The 22736-nt window shown below is 36.3% G+C and overlaps 1 protein-coding gene across 1 annotated transcript in view; it reads right to left on the bottom strand.

The window, feature by feature from the left end:
• The window catches only part of VPS41 (VPS41 subunit of HOPS complex), a 179172-nt gene that overhangs the window by 78092 nt on the left and 78344 nt on the right, over window positions 1-22736 (bottom strand). Inside the window, exons 5-7 of the mRNA XM_032244456.1 lie at window positions 22444-22518; window positions 13752-13814; window positions 10093-10158 (exon numbers count right to left, since the gene is read on the bottom strand). Coding sequence (XP_032100347.1) covers window positions 10093-10158; window positions 13752-13814; window positions 22444-22518 — 204 coding nt within the window. The remainder of the gene's footprint in view (window positions 1-10092; window positions 10159-13751; window positions 13815-22443; window positions 22519-22736) is intronic.

Below are 22736 nucleotides of genomic sequence, written 5' to 3'. Positions count from 1 at the left end.
CAAACGCATAGGTTGAGGGGGATCCAAAATACTTAAAGACAAATAAAGGATTGTAAATGTACCCCATAGTGTTGTATACAAACATACAAATACACTCATTTTCCTATCAAATCACTATTTGATTAATGGCCTTATTAACTATATTCTACCTACACCATCCTACCTATATGCTTTTGGAAGCCTACCACCATTTCTGAAATCAAGATCCTATGTACGCACAGTACCTAACATGAAACATGACACAAAGTTGTATTCAAGAAGCAGATTCAAACCAAATACTCCTGTGAAATGACTGTGATTTAGTTTGTACCATGACACCAACTAACAAGGACCGAAATTGTGACCTCTTGCTTTATACAGCCCTATCTTAAGGCAAGAGAGAGAAAGAGAACCTCTCAGTGTTAATAAATCAGCAGAGGTTAAATCCCACAGGAAAACCTAATGAACATCTCTGAACTGGCAATGATGCTTGCGGTCATTGCCCAAAATACTTCAGAATAAACACAGGGCTCTTGGTATGTAAAAGAAGATATTATCAGCAAGGAGCAAAAGATGGTTTGACTACTCCAGGAAGAGAGATGGTAGGTTTAACCTCAGAGTTCAGGCGGAAGCTACAATCAGTATGGAAATATTACCTATTGAAAAGTTAGCTGAACTCATTAAAGAAAAAAGTCTATTTTTAACAGGCATTTGATGGATATAAGACAATGAGAATCATAAAGGAAAATGAAATTGCTATGGACCCAACTCTCACACCTTGACCATTGTAGATACCATTCAAATACTGTGGGAATCCTACATATTGACATCAAAAAAAGCAATCAGCAATGAAGAACACCAGTTTTTCAGACTGAAAATGATTTTGATTTAAGCACTATATTTCTATTTTTAGCCTCAGATAGCTTAGCATACATGCAAAAGCTCACCAAAAAATACTTTAACAACAGAGCTATTTTAAAACTTGTTTTTTTATACCTAAAAAAATGCTTATGAAGGTTACATTTGTGTTTCACTTCCTATTAATCAATGTTTTTCAATCAATTTTGGTACACTGATGACAACATGAAATATATTTCTAGGAATGAAACCACAACTTACAACACAGTACCTAGAACTAATAAAAGTATGTATTTATTTCTGCACGTTCAATGTCTTTACATGCAGCCATTAGATTGGTGGCTGCCTGTGTTGTAACTGTGAATTGACTGGGAAGCCTTTTTAAAGCACATGTTTTTAATTCTTAAAAATGTTCAAACGATTCACTTGAAAACTACAATGGTAAGTAATGTGGGAGAAAGATTCAGGTAGAAGGCTATAATCAAGCATCTGATAACTTGCAGAAATATTATCCTAGAGATGCAAACACCGGACAGGAGACAGAGAGGAAGTGCTAATGTCAAAACCTTCTGGCCACCAAAACCCCAGCTCCAATATGACCCAAAGATAAACAAACACATGAGGAAGCACCCCCACATGTCATGTTTAGGGATGGCAGTGGTTAAGAAAAGGCTTACTAGATTATCTATATTCTAAAAGGATTTGTAGCCCAAGGCTGGGAACTATGGAGAGATGTTGGCTAAAAGGGTACAGACTTTCAGTTCTAAGATGAATAAATTCTGGGGACCTAATGTACAGTATGGTGACTATATTTAATAATGCTATGTCAAATACTTGAAATTTACTCATAGATTTTAAGTGTTTTCATCACCAAAAAAAATGGTAACTATATGAGGCAACTGATAATGTTAATTAGCTAGAATGCGGCAACCATTTCACAGTAAGTACTAAATACATAAGGTATATATCAAATTATCATTGTATAACTTAAATATATATAATTTGGCCAGGCGTGGTGACTCATGCCTATAATCCCAGCACTCTGGAAGGCCAAGGAAGGTGGATCATGAGGTCAGGAGTTAGAGACCAGCCAGGCCAACACAGTGAAACCCCGTCTCTACTAAAAATACAATCTATATACATATTTATTTATTTCTCAATTATGCCTTTGTCAATAAAGCTAGAAAAAATGAAAATAATTGTGATAAAGGCAAAAGAAAATTTTAAAATAATCTTGATAATAATTTTTAAAATATTTACATTTTTATAAAAAAGCTTCCCATATTGAATCCTCTTTCAAAAAGGATTCAAAATGCAATTTATTATTTGCAGATCACTGCTGGAAGCTTACAGAAGCTGGCTGACACTACCATCTCTGTCCTTCAGGTAAAATTTGCCATTTCAAATTTTTCTCATTTCATTCACTCCGGTCCTTTCCTCATTTGCTGACTGACATTTTCCAACTTACAAAGCAACTTGTCCCTGCGGCCAGGTCCCCTCATTCTATCCCACCATAATGCTGAACAGCTGACTATCTCATTTCTAAAAATGAACTCTACCACAAACAGCATCATGACAATTTAATGATTTGTCAAAGTAGTAGAACCAGTTATTATAAAGCGTATTTCAGAGTTCAAAGGTAAAGGTCCTATGAAGCAAAGTTTATCTGCTGACAGAGAAATTGGGAAAAAAAAAAAAAAAAAAATCCAGACAAGATCCACTTGGCAGATTTATTTCTAAAATAGAAACTTCATTTGCTATGCTCCTGAATTAGAATTCTTGCTATTCAAGAAGGTTACCCTTACAAAAAAAAAAAAAAAAAAATCCATTGGTTTCATGGGTTTGAAAGCTCTTTCCAATGGCACTTTTAATAGCTGAACTTTTTTTTTTCTTTCTTTTTTTGCAACATGGAAACAAAACAGAATTTAGAATAAGTTTTTTATGCTCATGTGTCAAGCACTGGAGTCCATAAATTCAGCTATGGCATTCAACTACTAAGAAGTTACCTTGAAAACCTAATATAAAAGTTTATGCCAGACAGAACTACAGCCTCCTAGTCCTAGTCCCTTGCGGATAAGGAGCTATCTCTAAACACCTAAGAAGACAGAACTTTAAAAAGGAAATACCAACAAATATGTCAACTACAGTTGCAGGTTTTCTTCTGCTAAATTGCTATGCTCTGCAGTTCTATTTTAAAAAGTATGTTCTAATTACTTTTTGTATAGGAATCAAAAACTGTAATAAGATTAAACAACTATTAAATATTAATAGACATCTCTCTAAAATTTTCTTATGACTTCATAAATATCTCATTGTGGTCCTCCATTTCTCTACTTAGTTCCTCTAGTCTCTGTGCCACTTTAACCCATTGTTTGTAGACGGTGGATATGATTCTAAGGATTTATTTGGCTGTCAGTCTAGAGATCCGTGTTCTTAAAGGTTAAGAATGTCTTTATTTTACATCATACCTTCATCTGGCTAGTCTTTGCTCCAGTTTTTTGAAGATTAAATTATTTCTTAAAGGTAGAAAGTCGTAACCTCTCAGTTAACTGATATATGTCTTTATTCTCTTCTCCCCCTATGTGATCTGCCATCTGTTCTCAACAGAGGAGGGATCTTGATATCTATAACATATGATTATTGCAAGTTATCACCATTTGCTAAATGTTGGGCTTTCCAAAATTGTTCTGCCTAGTTTATGGTGCAAGTTTAAAATTGCAGTTAAAAGGATTTGAGTAGCTATTGTGCCAATGTAGTCTTTGTTTACCTCATTTTTCAAAGATACAAACTTCTATAACTCAGTTACAAAAAGAGCAGCTCTTCCTAAAAATTTGGGAACACTTTCAAAATGAAAGCAATCATTTCACAATAGTACCCCTTTCTTAATGTCACCTTCTAAATGTTTTTCCTAGTTTTTAACATCAAAGACATATTTCCTAATGAAATTAGAAAAAAATACATCCTGAAATACCTCGACTAAATAAATCTATTTCAAAACAAACCAAACACATTAATGTCAAAAACACGTAGCATAAATAATCTTTACAAATATATATCACGCACATGTAGAAAAAAGAAATTCTCTGGAGATTTCTGCAAACCACACAAAACTGGTACACATTTTGAAAATCTCCATTTAACTACATGCAAAGAGGTCATTATAGTTTATCAAGTAAATGGTACTTTTTACTACTTACTAAATACATATTAAATGATAAACTTTAATTGATCTAAATAAATCAGTCAGTAGTTTTTATGTTACAAGTCATTAAATGGTGGACACAGTTACATATTTCTAAAGCCTTTAACGTAATTTAAACCATTTATAATAGCTTTTTAAAAGGAAAGAACCCCAAATCAAACTTATAAGAGTACACAGTCTTTGACTTATGATTATCTGACTTAACAATTTTTCAACTTTATGATGCTGCCCATACAATGATTCAATTTTTCACTTTCAGTCTTCAATAAAGTACATTATATATTCAATACTTTATTATAAAATAAGCTTTGTGTTAAATAATTTTCCCTAACTGTAGTGTTCTGCCCACAATTAAGGTAGGCCAGGCTGCGATGTGATGTTCAGTAGGTTAGGTATATTAAATGCATTTTTTACTGAATGATATTTTCAACTTCCAATAGGTTCATTGGGACAGCCCCAATTGTAAATTGAGAAGCACCTGTAGCTCATCTGCAATCCCCACAACTAATTACAGAAAAATTAGTGGCTTTGAAACCTAAAAGGGGTAATAGCATAAACAGAACTACATAGATTGGTAAAATTTAAAGTACAGAAATAAGCCCTAACATTTATGGTTAACCAGTTTTCCACAAAGGGGCCAACACAATGGGAAAGGAATAGTCTTTGCAACGATGATGCTGGGTCAACTGGACATTCACATGCAAAAGGATAAATCTGAACTCCTGCCTTACACCATGTACAAAAATGAACTCACAATATATTGTATATCCAATTTAAGAGTAAAAAATACAACAGTCTTAAAAGAAACAGGCATTAATCTTCATGACCTTGAATAGGTAACAGGCAATGATCTCTTATATACAACACCAACAGCACAAACATCAGTAAGAATCAAGATAAATGTGACTTTATTAAAGTTAAAAACTTCTGTGTCTCAAAGGATACTTTCAATAAAGTGAAAAGACAACTCATAGGCTGGGAAAAAATATTTGCTAATCATGTGTCTGATGAAGAATATGTATCCAGAATTTACTTTTTAAAGTTTACAACTCTATAATAAACAAATAACCCAATTAAACAATGGGCAAAGATTTTGAGTAGACACTTCTTCAAAGAAGATAGGCAAAATGGCCAATAAGCACAGGAAAAGATGGTCAATATAATTGGTCATTAGATGGAAGTCAAAACCACAATGAGATATCCCTTAACACATATCAGAGTGATTGTAATAAAAAAGAGAAACTGAAATGAATATTGGTGAGAATGTAAACAATTAAAACCCTCATATATTTCTGATGAGAATGTAAAACGGTACAATCACATTGGGAAACGGTTTGGCAATTCTTCAAAATGTCCAACATAGAGTTAACATATGATTCAACAATTCCATACTCAAGAGAAATGAAAACACACAGCCACAAATAGCTGTACAAAAAAATGTTCACAGCAGCATTATTCATAATAGCTAAAAAGTAGAAACAATCCAAATGTCAATCAAGTGATAAATGGATGAATAAAACATGACAGATCTATACCATGAAGTATTACTTGGACATAAAAAGGAATGAAATACTGATACATGCCCCAACACTAGAAAAATAAGGAAAGAAGGAAAAAACCTAGAAAAATAAGGAAAGAAGCTAGACACAAAGGCCATATATTACATGATTCCATTTAGATGAAATATCCAGAATAGGAAAACTTACAGAGAAAGCAAATAGACTACTGGTTGCCTAGGGATGGGAGAAGGGGAGGAAGGGAGATGGGGAGTGACTGCCAATGGGCACAAGTTTTCTTTTTGGGGTGAAGGAAGTGTTCTAAAATTAGGCTATGTTGACAATTGTACAACACTGTAAATATATTAAAAAACCATTAAACATTACACTATCATCTAGTGAACCCCATGGTATGCAAATTATATATCAATAAAGCTATTTTAAAACATCTAAAAAATAGATGACTTAATGCCAATAACTTAAACTGACATGAGTAATCATGAGATTCCTCACTTTAAAATATCATACATGTGCTTTTCTCAAGCACCATATACTAAGACTTGTATACAATATACTAAGCTCTTCAGTGTGTATTTTTTCTTTTAAATTATCTTAGTTCCAAATATCTAAGTTAATAATAAAATTATTTTTAATTCAATTTTTCACCAGATGACCTTAACTGCTTTTATTTTACTCTCATTTTATAAACACATAAATATTTTTCCATGTGTGCTTGGAAAGAGATGTCCACAGATGCATTTTCGGAAAACTGGATAGGGAAAAGAAAATTATTCTCTCATAGAACACTGAACATAGAACAGCCTGTCAAGTAGTCAGTGACAACCAAAGAGACAAACCAAACCCTGATGTTCTACCTGTTCAGCATCTATTGAATTCTACTTATTTTATTGCTTATCACAATGTCCAACTTTCTATAAATTCCAAGCTCTTCCCACGTTACCTCACCAACAGTTAGATGGTAGATTACTCTGTTGTTCCTACACTGCTCATGGACCTGCTCAATGCACTCTGACCCAGACTGCTGCATGCACACTGCCCTTTCTATGGATGTCTGAAAATGATATCAAATACTAAGTAAAAGTATGAAGGATATGTTACCGATGGTTAACCCAAACATCCTACAGGGAGAGAAGACATTCACGCAGCAAAATTAATGTGGCAAACTAGATGAGACTACAAGTATCCCTTCTAGCAGAAAAGCAATTATTAAACTTCAGGATTACACTCTTTATTAAAGAACACAAACCAATGCAGCAAAATCTCTCCTTTCAGATCTTGAGTCTTACCACATGGACATAAAAACTTGTATTACCTCTAGCATGTTCTTCTATTCTAATATCTTCAAGAAATAGGGGACAACTGTAAAATCTCTAACTCTTGAAATTGGAAACTAAAAATCAAAACTGCATCCATCACATGCTAGGAATATATTTAAACCAAAGTGATTTATCAATACTTTAAGTGTATGGTGGATTATTAAGAAGGCAGTAGACACCTTAGAACCTGACCTTCCAGCCTCAGTCATGCCTTCAGATGACAGGCCTTCAGATATCGGCAGCTCCAACCAATATCCCGATTGTACCCTCATGAGCAACCTTCAGCCAGGGTCTAACAGCTAAGCCACTCTTGAATTTTCTAAGTATGAGATAATAAATGTTTGTTATTTTAAGTCATTTAAAACAAAAAGTGACCATTTCCAGTGAGAATTAAATAAAATTTAATTCTTTATTTAAATTAATTTTTATTTATTTTAATCTTTATTTTATTTAATTAAATAAAATTTAATTCTTTATTCAGCCAGGCATGGTGGCTCACGCCTGTAATCCCAGTACTTTGGGAGGCCAAGGTGGGCAGATCACCTGAGGTCAGGAGTTTGAGACCAGTCTGGCCAACATGGTGAAACCCTGTCTCTACCAACAATACAAAACTTAGGTGGGTGTGGTGGTGGGCATCTGTAGTCCCAGCTACTCAGGAGGCTGAGGCAGGGGAATCACTTGAACTGGCGAGGCAGAGGTTGCAGTGAGCTGAGATCACGCCACTGCACTCCAGCCTGGGTGATACAGTGAGACTCTGCCTCAAAAAATAAAAAAAAATAATAAAAACTTTTAAAAATTATTTATTCTCATTGAGTTTTAAATAAAAACACCTGGGTTTAAATTAAAGCTATATGAATTTATGCTATATCACTGTGTTGGTTAATAATGAGTGTGAACTTGAATGGAATGAAGGATGCAAAGTATTGCTTCTCGGTGTGTCTGAGGGTGTTGCCACAGGGGATTAACATTTGAGTCAGTGCACTGGAGAGGTAGACCCACCCTCAATCTGTGTGGGCACTATCTAATCAGCTTCCAGGATGACCAGAATAAACGCAGGCAGAGAACATGGAAAGACTAGACTGGCCTGGCCTCTGAGCCTACATCTTTCTCCCGTGCTGGAGCTTCCTGCCCTCAAACACCGGACTGTAAGTTCTTCAGCTTTGGGACTTGGAATGGCTGGCTTCCTTGCTCCACAGCTTGCAAAGATGGCCTATTGTGGGACCTCGCCTTGTGATCCTGAGAGCTAATACTCCTTAATAAACTACTCTGTGTGTGTGTGTGTGTGTGTGTGTGTGTGTACATACACACGTAGTATAATATGCACACACACACACACACACACACACACACACACACACACACATCCTATTAATTCTGTCCCTCTAGAGAACCCTAATACAATCATACATAAAATTTCTTAACCCAAAAAGTGTTGAGTGAAGAAATATGAGAGTAATGTTAATGCTACTCTTTCCTAAGGTTGACAAAGACAAAGACAAGTAAGGTAGTTACCTTTTCAGGAGTGAATGAACTGGAGATCTAAGCTAGGTAATGTGCAACGAGGTCTGTAATTCCCACTGATTAGTCCTCTGGACATTTTTACATAAAGTGAATGTGACTACAGCCTAAGGGTAACAATGGGCTGTGAGATGGGGAAGGAGGGACTCTCTAGCAGAAATCAGAGCTGGCGGATCTTGGCTTTACGTCATGGAATGGAATCAGAAACTACTGGCCTGCCACTCATTACAAGTCACATAATGACTAGAAGACTTTCCTGCCCTATCATTCTATTAACTATTGAACCAAAGGGAAATGACAGAGAAGTATCATGAAACATTTGAAAGCATTCAGTGGCTGGGCCTCAAAGCAGCCATTCCATAGCTCTATATTACTACAGAAATAGCTAGAGACTACTTCCTTTTCACTGGCTCCAAACTGAATATTAAATAATATTTGGAGTTCCAGTATGGTGATAGCATTTATTATAAAAATAATCTTTAAAATATATTTTAAAATAGTCTTTAAAATAGTTAATAAAAGCAGAAAAAAACCTGATTTGACTTATTCCATAAGCAGATGTATTCTTTGAGAATTTACTGTATCCATAAACAGAAAAATGTTAACATATAAAAGTTTTTCTCTCTTATTTCATTTCACAGTTTTTAAAGACAGGGTCTCACTCTTTCACCCAGGCTGGAGTGCAGTGGCACAATCATAGCTCACTGCAGCCTCAAACTCCTAGGTTCAAGTGATCCTCCCACCTCAGCCTCTTTGAATAGCTAGGACTAGAGACACAACACCACACACAGATAATTTATTAACTTTTTTGTAGAGTCAGAGTCTCACTATGTTGCCCAGGCTGGTTTCAAACTCCCAGCCTCATGTGATCTTCCCATCTTGGCCTCCCAAAGTGTTGGAATTATAGGAGTGAGCCACCATTATGTTCAGCCCACTCTCTTATTTTTTAAAAGGCACTGAGTAATAAAACGTGCCATGAACATGTCAGTGAAGCATAGCTACAACTGTTCTAAAAGTTTATCAAGGCCTGCAAGAGATTTTCTACAAGGGGGAAAAAAAATCAGTAGTTTAAGTGTGCTTTTGTTATTTTTAAATGTTGCCTCTTTTTTTGTAGAAAGGTCAATGTTTCAAAGCTCTAGATGTAACAGCTTTCTTTTTTTCTTACCCTGTATCTTTAAAGAAATGTAGTAGAGGCTGGGCGCAGTGGCTCAAGCCAGTAATCCCAGCACTTTGGGAGGCTGAGGCGAGCCAATCACCTGAGGTCAGAAGTTTGAGACCAGCTGGGTCATGTGTTTAGTAGAGACCTGGCAAAACCCTGTCTCTACTAAAAATACAAAAATTAGCTGGGCATGGTGGCGGGCACCTGTATTCCCAGCTACTTGGGAGGCTGATGCAGGAGAATTATTTGAACCTGGGAGGCGGAGGCTGTAGTGAGCTGAGATCATGTCACTTGTACTCCAGCCTGGGTGACAGAGCAAGACTCTGTCTCAAAAAAAAAAAACAACAAAAAAAGAAATGTAATGAGAAACACTTGAAGCCACAACTCCCCCAAGAGATGATGACATTAAGATTTCATTACATTTGTCTTTCTCAAATTTTTCCTAGTGAATAGTCAGACATTAAAACATTAAGGATAAATTATAGAGTAAACACACAATACCCCTCAAGGTTATACATCAAGGTAGAGATACACAGCACTTACCTTCTTTCCTCCAGTCACAAACTGCTTGCAACTGGATCTCACGAAATGTGGGTGCACAGCAATTATCTACAAGAGAAACAGGACCCAATTCTGGTTTAGGAGTCATGGCTACAACACAGAAGGAAAACCCTTGATACAGTTCAAGCAGCATGATCTAAAAATTATCCTGATATCTCGGTAAGAAGTAATACATTCAAATAATATTTTACAACAACAAATGACATCTGAGTTTTCTTCTTACATGAAAAGATTTCTTCTCTGAAGCCAGGTCAAAGCTCAAAGACTAGAATAAGTCAGTTCTAGTTTCTGGTTGAGGACCCCTACCAGTGGATGCCCCCTGTATAGAGGCAGCAAGCTAGGTCGGTCAAGACAGCAAGATGTTTCTAACAGGATACAATTTACAGGAAAAAAAAAAAAAAAAAAAAAAAAACAGAGAAAGAAGCTGATACCTTGTCGAAGATGCCTCCCAAAGACAGATGGCACCAAGTGGCAAAGCAGCACCAGACATTTAGCCCACTTACACTAACACCCATCAATGGAGAGAGAGAGCTACAGGCCCAAAGACCTAACCTTTCAGGACTTACCTTTTTACATACAACCTGTTCCCCTGGTTCTCATCTGCTTCTTACTCATCCAGTCTTTCCCCAGACCCTTGCTACCCAGGTTTCTCTTCAGGCTGCTCCACCCCTCTTGTTACCGTTCCCTTCATTTGCAAGGGCTCTATGATCACATAACATCATTAACATGTCAGGGAGGGGGTGAGAACAAATGCCCTCGTAGCTCCACTCTGTGCACCTCCACCTTCGGGGCCCATCTGTTGTGGCTATAAGTTTGCATAGACTCTGCCTCCTTCCCTCTTTATCCCCAAACCAACCATGAAATCACCAACTTAACTAATTTTGTGTTTTTTAAATTTAACATAGAGAATATTTTTTTAGGTAAACACACACACAAAATCCCACACAATTATACTTCTATAAACCTTCAATTATGGTGGCTCACGCCTGTAATCCCAGAACTTTGAGAGGCCGAGGTGGGTGGATCACAAGGTCAGGAGATCGAGACCATCCTGGCCAACATGGTGAAATCTCATCTCTACTAAAAACACAAAAATTAGCCGGGCATGGTGGTGCGTGCCTGAAGTCCCAGCTACTCAGGAGGCTGAGGCAGGAGAATACCTTGAAACCAGGTGGCAGAGGCTGCAGATCGTGCCACAGCACTCCAGCCTGGGCAACAGAGCAAGACTCTGTCTCAAAAATAATAATAATTTAAAAAAAAAAACCCTTCAATTAAGCATATTTTATACTTGTATTAATTGATACACTTCCCTCCGTCAATGGAATAGATTCCTCTTCCTACAATGTCATTTTTAAGGCTTAGCATATGACCCTTCATTGCTCTAACCACTCCTACCTCCCAGGTTAGCCCTTCTTCCCTTCAACACTTTCCTAATCCATCCTCAATACCAATATTGAAGTCTTCACACAATGTTGTTTCACATTCTTAAAATCTCTCCTTAGCTCTCTTGTAATGCATAACTGTAAATCAGGACTGATTCCAAACATCTCTGTTCCTCAATCGCATTACATCACCTTTGTCTTCCCTTCAGATGTAAGAAAATAAAGCCATCGCGGTCATTGCCCACAAGTGCTCCTCCTTCACTGCCTAACTTGCAATAATTAGGCTCAGCCCACTTCCTTCATGCCTGTTTCACGGGTAGAGGGTCTAGGACTCTTTTCCAAGATTATCTTCCCTATTTAGGCTTTGATCTTATTGCTTAGTGTTGCTCTATGAAGCATTCTTTTTCTTTTATTTTTAGTCCTTTTCTCTTTACTGGGTTTTGCCATGAACAAAAATATGATCGGCAGAAATCTTCCCTAGTCACGGCCCCTCTCTCTACCAGATGATCTCTCTTCTTTATTACCAAATTTCCTGAAAAAACAGTCTCTACTGGTTGTTTCTACTTCCTCACCTCCAATTTACTCCTTCACGTACAGTGACCCTCCTGGTGTGAAAAGGTCGTCGGTAAGGTCACCAGTAACTTCACAATTACCATGTAGAATGCCCTTGTTTCAGTCCTTCCCCCTATTTAATCTTCACACGGCATTTGACACCCTCACTTCCTCTTTCTAGAAACTCTCTCTCCTCTGGCTTCTCTGACACTACTCACTGGGATTGCTTCCAGTCCCTCCAACTGCTTCTTCTTAGACTCCTTTGCTGTTTTTTTCTTCTACAGCCTAAGTCTTCAAACTAGTGTTCCAGAATTCCACCATCAGTCTTCTCACTCTACAGCTCTGAATTGAATAATATCTTTAAAATGGCTTCAACTTATTCAACTGTGGTTATCATGTTTGTGTTTACGAACCAATCTCCATCCTGAGGTCCATATTCATGTTCCTAAAACCTCCATAATATCCTCACCTGATGTACTACACTTCTCTAAACTCAAGACCAAACTAGCCATGTCCTTACTCAAACATCCCCCACTGCAAGTGATGGCATTCCCATATCCCAATCCCAAAGCAAGAACCTGAACTGACCCTGAGCTCTTCCATCTTTCATCATCCTCATCCAAGCCATCACTAAGGCTTGCTAAGTCTGTCTAGCACAGGTGATCCAAATACATTTCATCCACTCCATTTTGAACACTCACTGTCACTCTTTTCATTAATGCCCTGACTGGGGTATTATATTATGCTTCTAAATTGTGTCTTGTCCCCAATCACTCTCCTGTTTAAATCTCCCTCCATTCTGGCAAATTTAACTTTTTAAAACATACATCAGACCCTGTCTCTCCTTTTCCTACTGGTCAATAAATGTTTGAATAAACAAGTGAAAAAAATAAATGACCTCTTCCTTCAACAACTATAACAGACACTTTAACTGCCATAACTGTTATCTAAAACTAGTCCTCCTGACATTTGTCTATCTGTCCTTCAATCGATGCTGTATACAGTCACCATATTAATTTTCTTAAAACAGCTCAGTTTATTTACCTTGGTTTATAAATATTTAGTAATTTCTCCTTATCTACCAAATGGAGTTCAAATTCTTTAGCCTGAATGCAAAGCCAGCCCAATCTTCCTCCACATTCTCTTGTGAGATCAGTCTTTTATGTGCCAAATAAACTATTTACCATTTTCTGAATACAAGTTGAACTTTCTAGCCTCTCCATTTCTATTACCTTATTTCCCCACATGGAAAGCCAGCTTCTCCATCAGTCCCTGTCCATTTATTAAAGCCAAGTTAAACATCATTCCACCAGTGAAGCCATCACTGACAAGAACAGATAAAAGTGACTCCTTTCAGCTTTGGAATGCTTAATATTGTTTCTACCTCTTTGAGTCTTTCATCACAGACTCTCTCTCTCTCTCTCTCTCTTTCTCTCTCTCTCTCTCTCTCTGTGTGTGTGTGTGTGTGTGTGTGTGTGTGTGTGTGATCTAACTCACTATAATAAAAGCCCCCTGAAGACAGACTGAGATCACAGTCACAAAATATACATTCTATCTTCTTTCACAGCATCTAAATAGTACCCAATATATATGAAGTGTTGAATAGATACAAAATTAATACAGAAGTGGTAATGTTCAAATTACTGTAATCCTCATTGCCTTCCTTGAGAAAACCCTTAGAAAAGGTAAAACTTGCTGAATACATACTTTAATGGGACAGTCAAAAGTCTCGTGAAATTCTTCTCCAGAATACAGTCCAAATACCTGTACCTAAAAAGAAAATGGATTGTATCAGTTCATCATGACAGCAACAGAGAAGGCTACTAAGTCAGTATGAACACATACTATCAATAAGAAAAGTAAAATGGTTAATAATTCTAAGGCCCTATGACTCTATTAAATATCTAATGAAAACAATCCCACTGACCGGGTGTGGTGGCTCACGCCTGTAATCCCAGCACTTTGGGAGGCCGAGGTGTATGGGTCACCTAAGGCCAGGAGTTTGAGGGTAAAACCCCATCTCTACTAAAAATATGAAAATTAGCCAGGCGTGGTGGCATGTGCCTATAGTCCCAGCTGCTCAGGAGGCTGAAACAGGAGAACTGCTTGAACCCGGGAAGCGGAGGTTGTAGTGAGCCAAGATAGCACCACTGTATTCCAGCCTGGGTGACAGAATGAGACTCAGTCACCAAAAAAAAAAAAAAAAATCCCATCAGGGTGAGGGTACTTTGCTGCAATTAGGCTTTCATAAGCATTCCATGGTTAGACTTCCCTTCAATAATCACAAATTTTATTAAGTGTAGGCCATTAAAACAATGAAACAGATATGAACAAGTTATTAATATTCTTTTATAAACTTCCATAAGCTATCCCTAAAAGAACTATTTTTTGAACCCTTAAAGGAAACAGAAGTTTTTTTTAGTCTCTCATATATATAAAATAAACCAATCACTTAGGTCAATGTGGTAAGAGATTAGGTGCACTACACTTCATTCACAACCTTATGCTGAATCTACTGAGAATGCAGAAATGAAAGATTTAATGTCCTGCTCATCAGTGTCTCCCTTAAAGTTGTTCCAGGCTACTTTATTCACACTTAGTATATTTTCTGAGTGCTTTACTTAAAAACAGCAAAACAAAAACAAAACTGAAATATAAAACACATGCTACAAAGAATACAAATAATAAATTTGTAGTTTGACAAATTTTTATGACACAAACATATCCCTGTAACCATCACTCTGATCAAGAAATAGAACCCAATAAGCTCCTTTGTTTCCCTTTCCAGTAAATAGCACCCTCCAACTAATCATTAGCCTCAAAGCTATTGCCATGGATAAGTTGTGCTGGTGTTAGAATTTTATAAGTAAGGAATCATATTCTATTTCACTAATTTATTTCATTCACTATTTAGCATTTTCTTTGTGAGATTTAGCCACACTTGCTGCATATAGTAGATGTTGGTTCTTTGCCGTTGCTATGTATTATTTCAACGTGTGAATACATCACAATTCACATCCCCATCTTCCATTGAAGAACACTTAGATTGTTTCCAGATTGAGGCTATCATGAATAATGCTGCTAAGAACACTCTTTATGAATCTTTTGGTGCACTTATATACATACTTCTGAAGGGTATATAACTAGGAAGGGAATTGCTGAGTCACAGGTTATATGCATGTTCACATTTAATAGGCAAACCATTTCACAACGTGGTTTTAAATTAATTACACTCTCACCATGACAATGTTTGAATGTTTGTGTTCCCCTAAATTCATTATGTTGAAACCTAACCTCCAAGGTGATGGTTATTTACACTCTCAGCATGAGAATTCCATGAGATCTCAAATGCTTGGAGCTAACAAATAGTACTAAAGCCAATGAGAACTAATTCCTAACACTGGAATGTATTCACTGTCTTTCCAGTTTCTAGAATAGTGGTATTATTTCTTCTTTAACTTTTGTAGGAATTCACTGGTGAAGCCATCTAGGTCTTATAGCTTTGCTATGGTCTGAATGTATGTGTTCTCCCCAAATTCACTGTGTTGAAACCTAACTTCCAAGGTGATGGTATTAAGAAGTAGGGATGATTAAGTTATGAGGGTGGGGCCCTCATGGGTGAGATTAGTGCCCTTATAAGCAAGCTTGAGGTAACTAGCTAGCCCTTTTGTTCTTCTGCCTCTGCCACACTAGGACACATCATTCATCCCTTCCACCATGTGAAGTCACAATAACAAGGTGCCATCTTGGAAGCAGAGAGGGCACCTTGATATTAAGCTTCCCAGCCTCAAGAGCTGTGAGAAATAAACTTATGTTATGTATAAACTATCCAGTCTAAGCTATTTTGTTATGGTAGCACAAATGGAGACATTTTCTTTGTAAAAAGGTTTCTAATTATAAATTCTATTTCAAAAATAGATACAGGACTACTCAAACTTTCCATTTCTTCTTAATCTTGGTAAGATCTGAGTGGTTCATTCTTTCAAGTCCAAGCATGAAATTCACTTATGTCATAATTTTTGGAGATAAAGCATTAAAAGTTAAAGTTTTTGGGACACTACATTCATTTTGTAACTATTGCTTTCATATGCTTGTGCCAAGTTTGTTATTTGGGTTCCACAAACAGGAGATGATATAATGTAAAACAGAGGGAATTTCATTTTCCCTAAGGTTGGCTCTTGAAATGTATTCTTGACACAGCAAATACACATACGCCCCCCATCACCTTGCTTCTCATTGTTCAGAGGGCATAAAGTGATTACCTTTATGGAAATATACATCACAGGATAATACAATGAACATCTTATAAAATAATGGCTAAAAAGTAGAAAAGGAAAACACTGCATTCAGGGTTTCACTTTATCTGGGGAGGTTTAACTTGATGTACCCCAACAAATCTAAGAAAACCAGGTGAAAGGAAGAAAGCTCCTAAATCATGTGAATCTTAATAGAGTGGATCAACAAGTGCCCACCTTGGTGAAGCTACCTCAGTATGAACACCTGCTTAACAAGCAAGCTGAACTTCTAACACAATCTGTTTCTTTTCAGTACAATAAGATCATGAACAGCATGGTCTTGTACTAGGTCTCACATTACTACTACCTACTTACATCTCTAAATGCTTCAACATGCTTTACCACAGTGGTTCTCAAACATGCCTGTACAGTTAAAAATCTCTGGATATTAATGGCCAAATCCCGTCCCAAACAAATGAAGTCAAACTTTCTGATAAGGTGAAATGATGTTTTTGAAGGTCTGCACAATTGACAGTGTTCTGCTGTTCCTCATTTGGTTCATATAGCAACACTGCTAGGTCTGAGAGCAAACACCATTATGCCTGTTGAACAGATGATTCTGTAGAAAAATGACTTGTCTCAGGTTATAAAAATCATAAGCAGAAGAGTTAGAAGCAGAATCTGGATGTTCTAAATCCTATTTTTCTACATGTTATCTTTTATAGAGGATCAACTGAAATTTGCAAAAAAGAAATATATCTTTTTACATAAAGTGTAAGAAGAGTAGAACAGAATAACAATAAAAAAATTAAAAAGCCTTAAATGTTTGTCAAACTGAAAAGAATATGAATATCAGACTTTGAATTAAGGACACTCTATGACAGAAATTGAAATTAAATGAAGCTGACTATTCATTCAAATGGATAAACGTCCTTTTGCCTTATAGATGGGATAAAGTTGATTTTTTAGAAAAAAGTTATTTCTATTATGCAGAAAAATATATAAGATGTAAACAAATAATGCATAAGCCTGTTGAAAAAGACTGGCAGATCAGTAAATGAGCGGATAAATACAGGTATTGTGGATGTAATGCTGAAAATTAAATTAGGAATTGCCATGGATACATATCCCTTTAAAAATTAAAAATGCATATTGAAGGCACCATAATATAGTAATAAAGAGGAATGAACAAAAAAGAGAACAAAATCAAACAAGTTTGTAGTAAACACATACCGATTCACATCATTATCCTTGAGAATTCTCCAGAAGCAAAAATGTCACTATTATACCCACAGTAGGGGCTGGAGGAGTAGCTGCTGAAGGTGGCAAATCCAGAATAGAACTCTCTGGTCAGTTTCTATTACTATGTTTGTCTGAGAAATATTTTCCTCAACTGTTCTTATATTCCATTTCAACATGGAAAACATAATTTCACGAGACAAATCTCATAAGCTTTATCAGTATTAGCACAAGGGTAATATGTAAAATCTTCAATGTTTTGGTTCATTTCACTACCGTGACATGCCAAACTAGCTGGTCCCATTATACTACTGAGCTAATAAAATCCAAAACAATTCTCATTTACTTCCCCTCTTTCTTCCTCTTTATTTATTTTGCCATTTTGTCAGTGAAAATCACACTTATCTGTCAAGGGAATCCCTTGGCTTTTGGGAAGAGCTCATCTGAGATAAGAAACACATAATTTGCTTGAACCCACGAGGTGGAGATTGCAGTGAGCCAAGATTGCACCACTGTACTACAACCTGGGCAACAGTACAAGACTCTTAAAAAAAAAAAAAAAAAGAAAGAAAAAAGAAACACATAATTAAATATTACAAGAGAGGACACTTTTGAAAATGCTATCTCCTGTAGCAGCCCTAACAACTTCCCTGAACCTGCTAACCAAATATCTAATGAAGAAAAAGAGAAAATTCGTAACACTTGACCATAGAGCCAATCTCCTGCAAAGTCCTCAGGGAGCTCTCATTAGCTACAAACCAGAGAGCCATGTGAGTGCCTTAGAAGTATGTGGTACATGTTTTATTACCCAAAACAGAGAAAACCTACCCTCATGAAACAGGAAGGGATGTAATCATTCCGCACTTTAGCATGAAACTCTATGTATTTGCCAACCAGAACACTGGGCAACAGCCCTGATGCAGAGACTATGACGGAGGTGGCCAGAGTGCTATAGGACGTTCCCAGTTAGACTTCCCTTGTAACAGCCTCTCTCAAACTACCACTTCAAACGACACATTAAAAATCACAACAGGGTAATCATGTAAATGGTCATTATACCTCCACTGGTAGCTTAAGGGACTCTGGTAGTTAAGATTGCTGCTTTTCAAATTCTCCACACAGGTTGACTATCAGAGACCAGAGAATGATGACAGAAGCTTCTAGTTCCCCCCAGAAAGCTGCCTTTATCTAGTTACAGGAAACTGAACTCAGTGTAGGGCCCCTGCTACTGAACTAAAAAGGTGATTCTAAAATACCCAAAATAATAGCAAGGGCAAGTTAGACAGTCTGTTTGCTAACCCAGGTTCAGAAAGAGATTTCCCTGTTCTGGAATGGATAAACAATCAAACAAAACCATAGTAAAGATCTATTTAAAAAGTCCTGCAGAACATTCCAAAGACTCAATGGAAGAAAAACCATGCTTTAAGAAATATCTTAATATTAACCAGAAACCAAAGAAAAACTAGAAAACTGGCAACCACAATAAGAAGAGCAGACCTCTATAAACCTGGAGCAGAAAAATAAGAAGATGACAACAACGATTATAATAATGGCTCACAATTACTAAGTGATTCTTCTGTTCTAGGTTCTATTCCAAGCAATTTACATATATTAACTCATTTAATCCTCCTAATAATTAAGTGGGTACTATTATTATCCTCATGTTACAGGGGAAGAAATGGACTGAATCACAGAGAGGTATAAATAACCAGACATCACACAGCTAAATAGTGACAGGGTAATTCTACTGCTAACCACTAGACAACACCACCTGACACTCTATGGCATATAACAAGTTGTGATTTTTAAAAGATTATATATATATTAGGCTGATATAAAAACAGAATTGGGAAAGATTTCAGAAAAATTAAAAATGCAAAATGGAATAAAAATGTAATCCAAGAAGTAGTAAGACACAAAACTCACTTTGGAAGAAAAGCGAATCAGCAAATAGAGAAACTCTCCCCGGCTACACAGAAAAATAAGGCTAAAAATGAGAAAGCAAAGTACATGTGTGAGACATCACACGATATGAATGAACAATTTTCCACACAACCTATGTAGTGCCAAAAGGAGGAGAAGGGTAAATAGGGCTTAACCATTTACCCTCTTGCCTTGGAAAGTTCAGGTACAAGAATGGGAGACAGGAAGAGGCCTGACTGCAATGGATTAAAAACAAATGGTTAGCAATAAACACAATTAATACATAACTGACAGCTCACCACACCCTGCACCTCACAATGCTCTTCAGGGGCCTCCCGCTGCCAAGCTGAGGAGAGGGAGGCACTTCCTGGCCCAGCAACATGCCCAACTTCAAACAGCGAGTGGGAATGCCAGCCCAGGCAGCTGGAATACAGAGCTATGCTCTTAGCCTCTAAGTGATATTGCCTTCAGCTTTATATTATTGAATTTCTTTGAAGAAATGAAAACAATTGCTACTGAGACAATCATCAAAATTATAACCGAACTTTTCTGAAATAAAAACAATACTTCAGTATATGGATCAGAAGGACTGACTATGCTCCAGACAAAATTAATGAAGAGACCACAACTAGACATAACTTAGCACACTGAATTACACAGACCATGTATTTCTGTTGTTGTTCTTGTTGTAATTATTATTATTAGTCCAAGCTCCAAGGTACAACCAAAACAAATTGTAAAGGTTTTAGAAAAGAATAAAAGTAGGCTGGCTTCAGACATGTGTACAAAAATAAATGTCAGAAAAAAAGGGAGCAACATGTCAAAAATTTTGAGAGAAAATATTCCAACCCAAAATTTTGTACTAAATTATAGTTTACATATGAAAGCAACATATGCAAGAGATCCCAAAATAAACCTTGTATGTACTTATCCTAAAATTTTCTAAAAACATATGCCAGTAAACTGAAACTAGATACACACACGCACACAGACACACACACACACACACACACATATACACGATTGACGTGTATGTCTCAAAATGTAGAACTCCAGTGTAGAAAAGTCATGACAAAAAAAGATTGAAAATGAGCACCAGCTGAATAAAAGGAGTAAATTTTAAACAACTGCTGGAATTATGACTTGAAAACTGAATGCAAATATCAAAGGTTATCCTTGAAATAACCTAATAAATAATTATCTAGGAGCCTTAAAACACTGAAGAAAGGAAAAATACCCACAAAACCTATTTAAAGATGCATTAGATTTAGGTACCTGGAATTTGTTTTTGTAATATCTTTATGTTTTTATCATCACTAACCACTTTACCAGGTCATTCTACACTAGCTTCTCAACTTTCACAATGCTGACTAACCACGGTAAGCGGGTAGCTTACATGTAAGTATGTGTACTAAAAGATTTATTTTCAATTCTATCAATGTTAATAAAAATATGGGAAATCACTTCTCAAAATAAATCATAGTTCTACACCAAAATAAGGCAGCTATAAATTTTACCAAATTAGGAAACCAAAGGTGTTTGACAAGAAGGGTACATGAGGTATCTGAGGTTCATCTTATCCACCAGATGGAATAGCTAAAATATTCCACTTTGGTGCATTAAATAATAATTCTTCAACATTTAAAGCTCTAGAAATTCCTAATGTACTTAGTAAAAATTCATTTCCAATTTTTTAAAAAATGAGTACTATCTTTCAACAAATTAGTTCCATTAAATTGATATTAGCCCAAAAGGAATTCCTCACCTTTAAGAAAACAAAATGAAGATTATCTTTCTTTACAAATACATGAACACAAAAAATGTTTTGGTGGTATGGATAATTCTTCTCAATTTCTGCACAAACCAACTCCTCCCTCAACTCTCTCTGATAATCATGACAATCTCAGAATTTCTGAAAGTACTGTAAAATTTGACAGTGCTTTTTGAAAAGCACTAGTATTCCAATTACTGTTTCAAAAGACTCTTTGGGAAACATTAGGCTTAGATATATAAAATGCATTCTTGTATGTCAAGAGACTTCATGTTGCTTTTTGTTAACACATTAAATGGGTATATTTCTTTTACACTGAGTATACTGTTTTTAATTTACCCATCTTAATGGCCCACTGAATTAGGGCACATAAAAAATACAAAATTAGATTAGGAAATCTGCTTTACTCACTAAGAAATATGTAAAGATCTATAATGATTCTTGACGCACTCTCTCAAACTGTTATTTTAGAAAAGTGGCTTAAATACACTGTGCATTAGAATTTTATCACGGCAAACCAACATTAGAAAAGATTTCCATTGACTTAAAAACAAAATAGACATTCTTATAAGTGGAAAATCAATCACCACAACCATTAAATATCACAGCTCAACATTGGCAAGAAGCACTGATAACTGTTAGTTATATACTGCACAAATGATGTATGTCCTTGGTTGAGGAAGTAGGTGCCAGGTTTTTAGAAAACTGTACATATATTGATTTTACATTTATTTAATGTGGCCATTTTAAGACACTTTATTCTTCTGATAAACTATGACTGCTTATCAAAAGATTCTATAATTCAGGAGAAACATTCGTAACTTGTGTGTGAAAATGAAAACCACTGGCCCACAGAAATCAAGCCCACAAAATCCAATTTTGTGGATTTATGGCAAAAAAGCATTAAACTACTGTCTTGCCGGAACTGCAGTCTAGTCATTGAAGTAGAAGTGGCACAGTAGTAACGATTAAGGAGACACGTCACCCTGCCACAGCTGTTAATCAGCTTAATACTAGTTACATTATTGACATTCTTGTAATTACTTTTCCTAAGGCACATTTGTGCAAAATATATTTTACTTTAATTATGACCAATCAGAAGCAAGTTCAATACTCAGAAAGAACAATCAAGGTTGTCATAATGCAGGTATACAGTAAGCAAGGTGCTGTTCCGATCACCTGGGGCTGGCACCGGAGCAGAACCTTCAGCATGACCACATCCTTGCCATACCTTGCCATCCTCGGAACACACGCCCATGTGCTCTCCACTTTCATCCAAGCTAATCTGATTTATCTTCACAGGACTCTAAAAAGAAAAAAAGGTGTGTAAAACTTCAGGAAAATATATATCAATAATCAAATGTCTTTGCTCTTTGTAACAGAGTAAGCTCTTTGTTTTCTTCTTAAATAACAAGTTTCCAACTATCTTACATAAAGTGCAGTAGAAACAAACTACGAGAAGAAAAGTAAGCCTACAGCAGCTACACAACATGAGCTTGCAAAGTAGTTTTTAAAAATATTTAG

This window comes from Sapajus apella, unplaced genomic scaffold, assembly GCF_009761245.1.
Source record: "Sapajus apella isolate SASKATOON/1434 unplaced genomic scaffold, GSC_monkey_1.0 scaffold54, whole genome shotgun sequence".
Classification (NCBI taxonomy): Eukaryota; Metazoa; Chordata; class Mammalia; order Primates; family Cebidae; genus Sapajus; species Sapajus apella.
The sequence above is the reverse complement of the archived record's forward strand: the minus strand, read 5'-3'. Positions and strand labels throughout refer to the sequence as shown.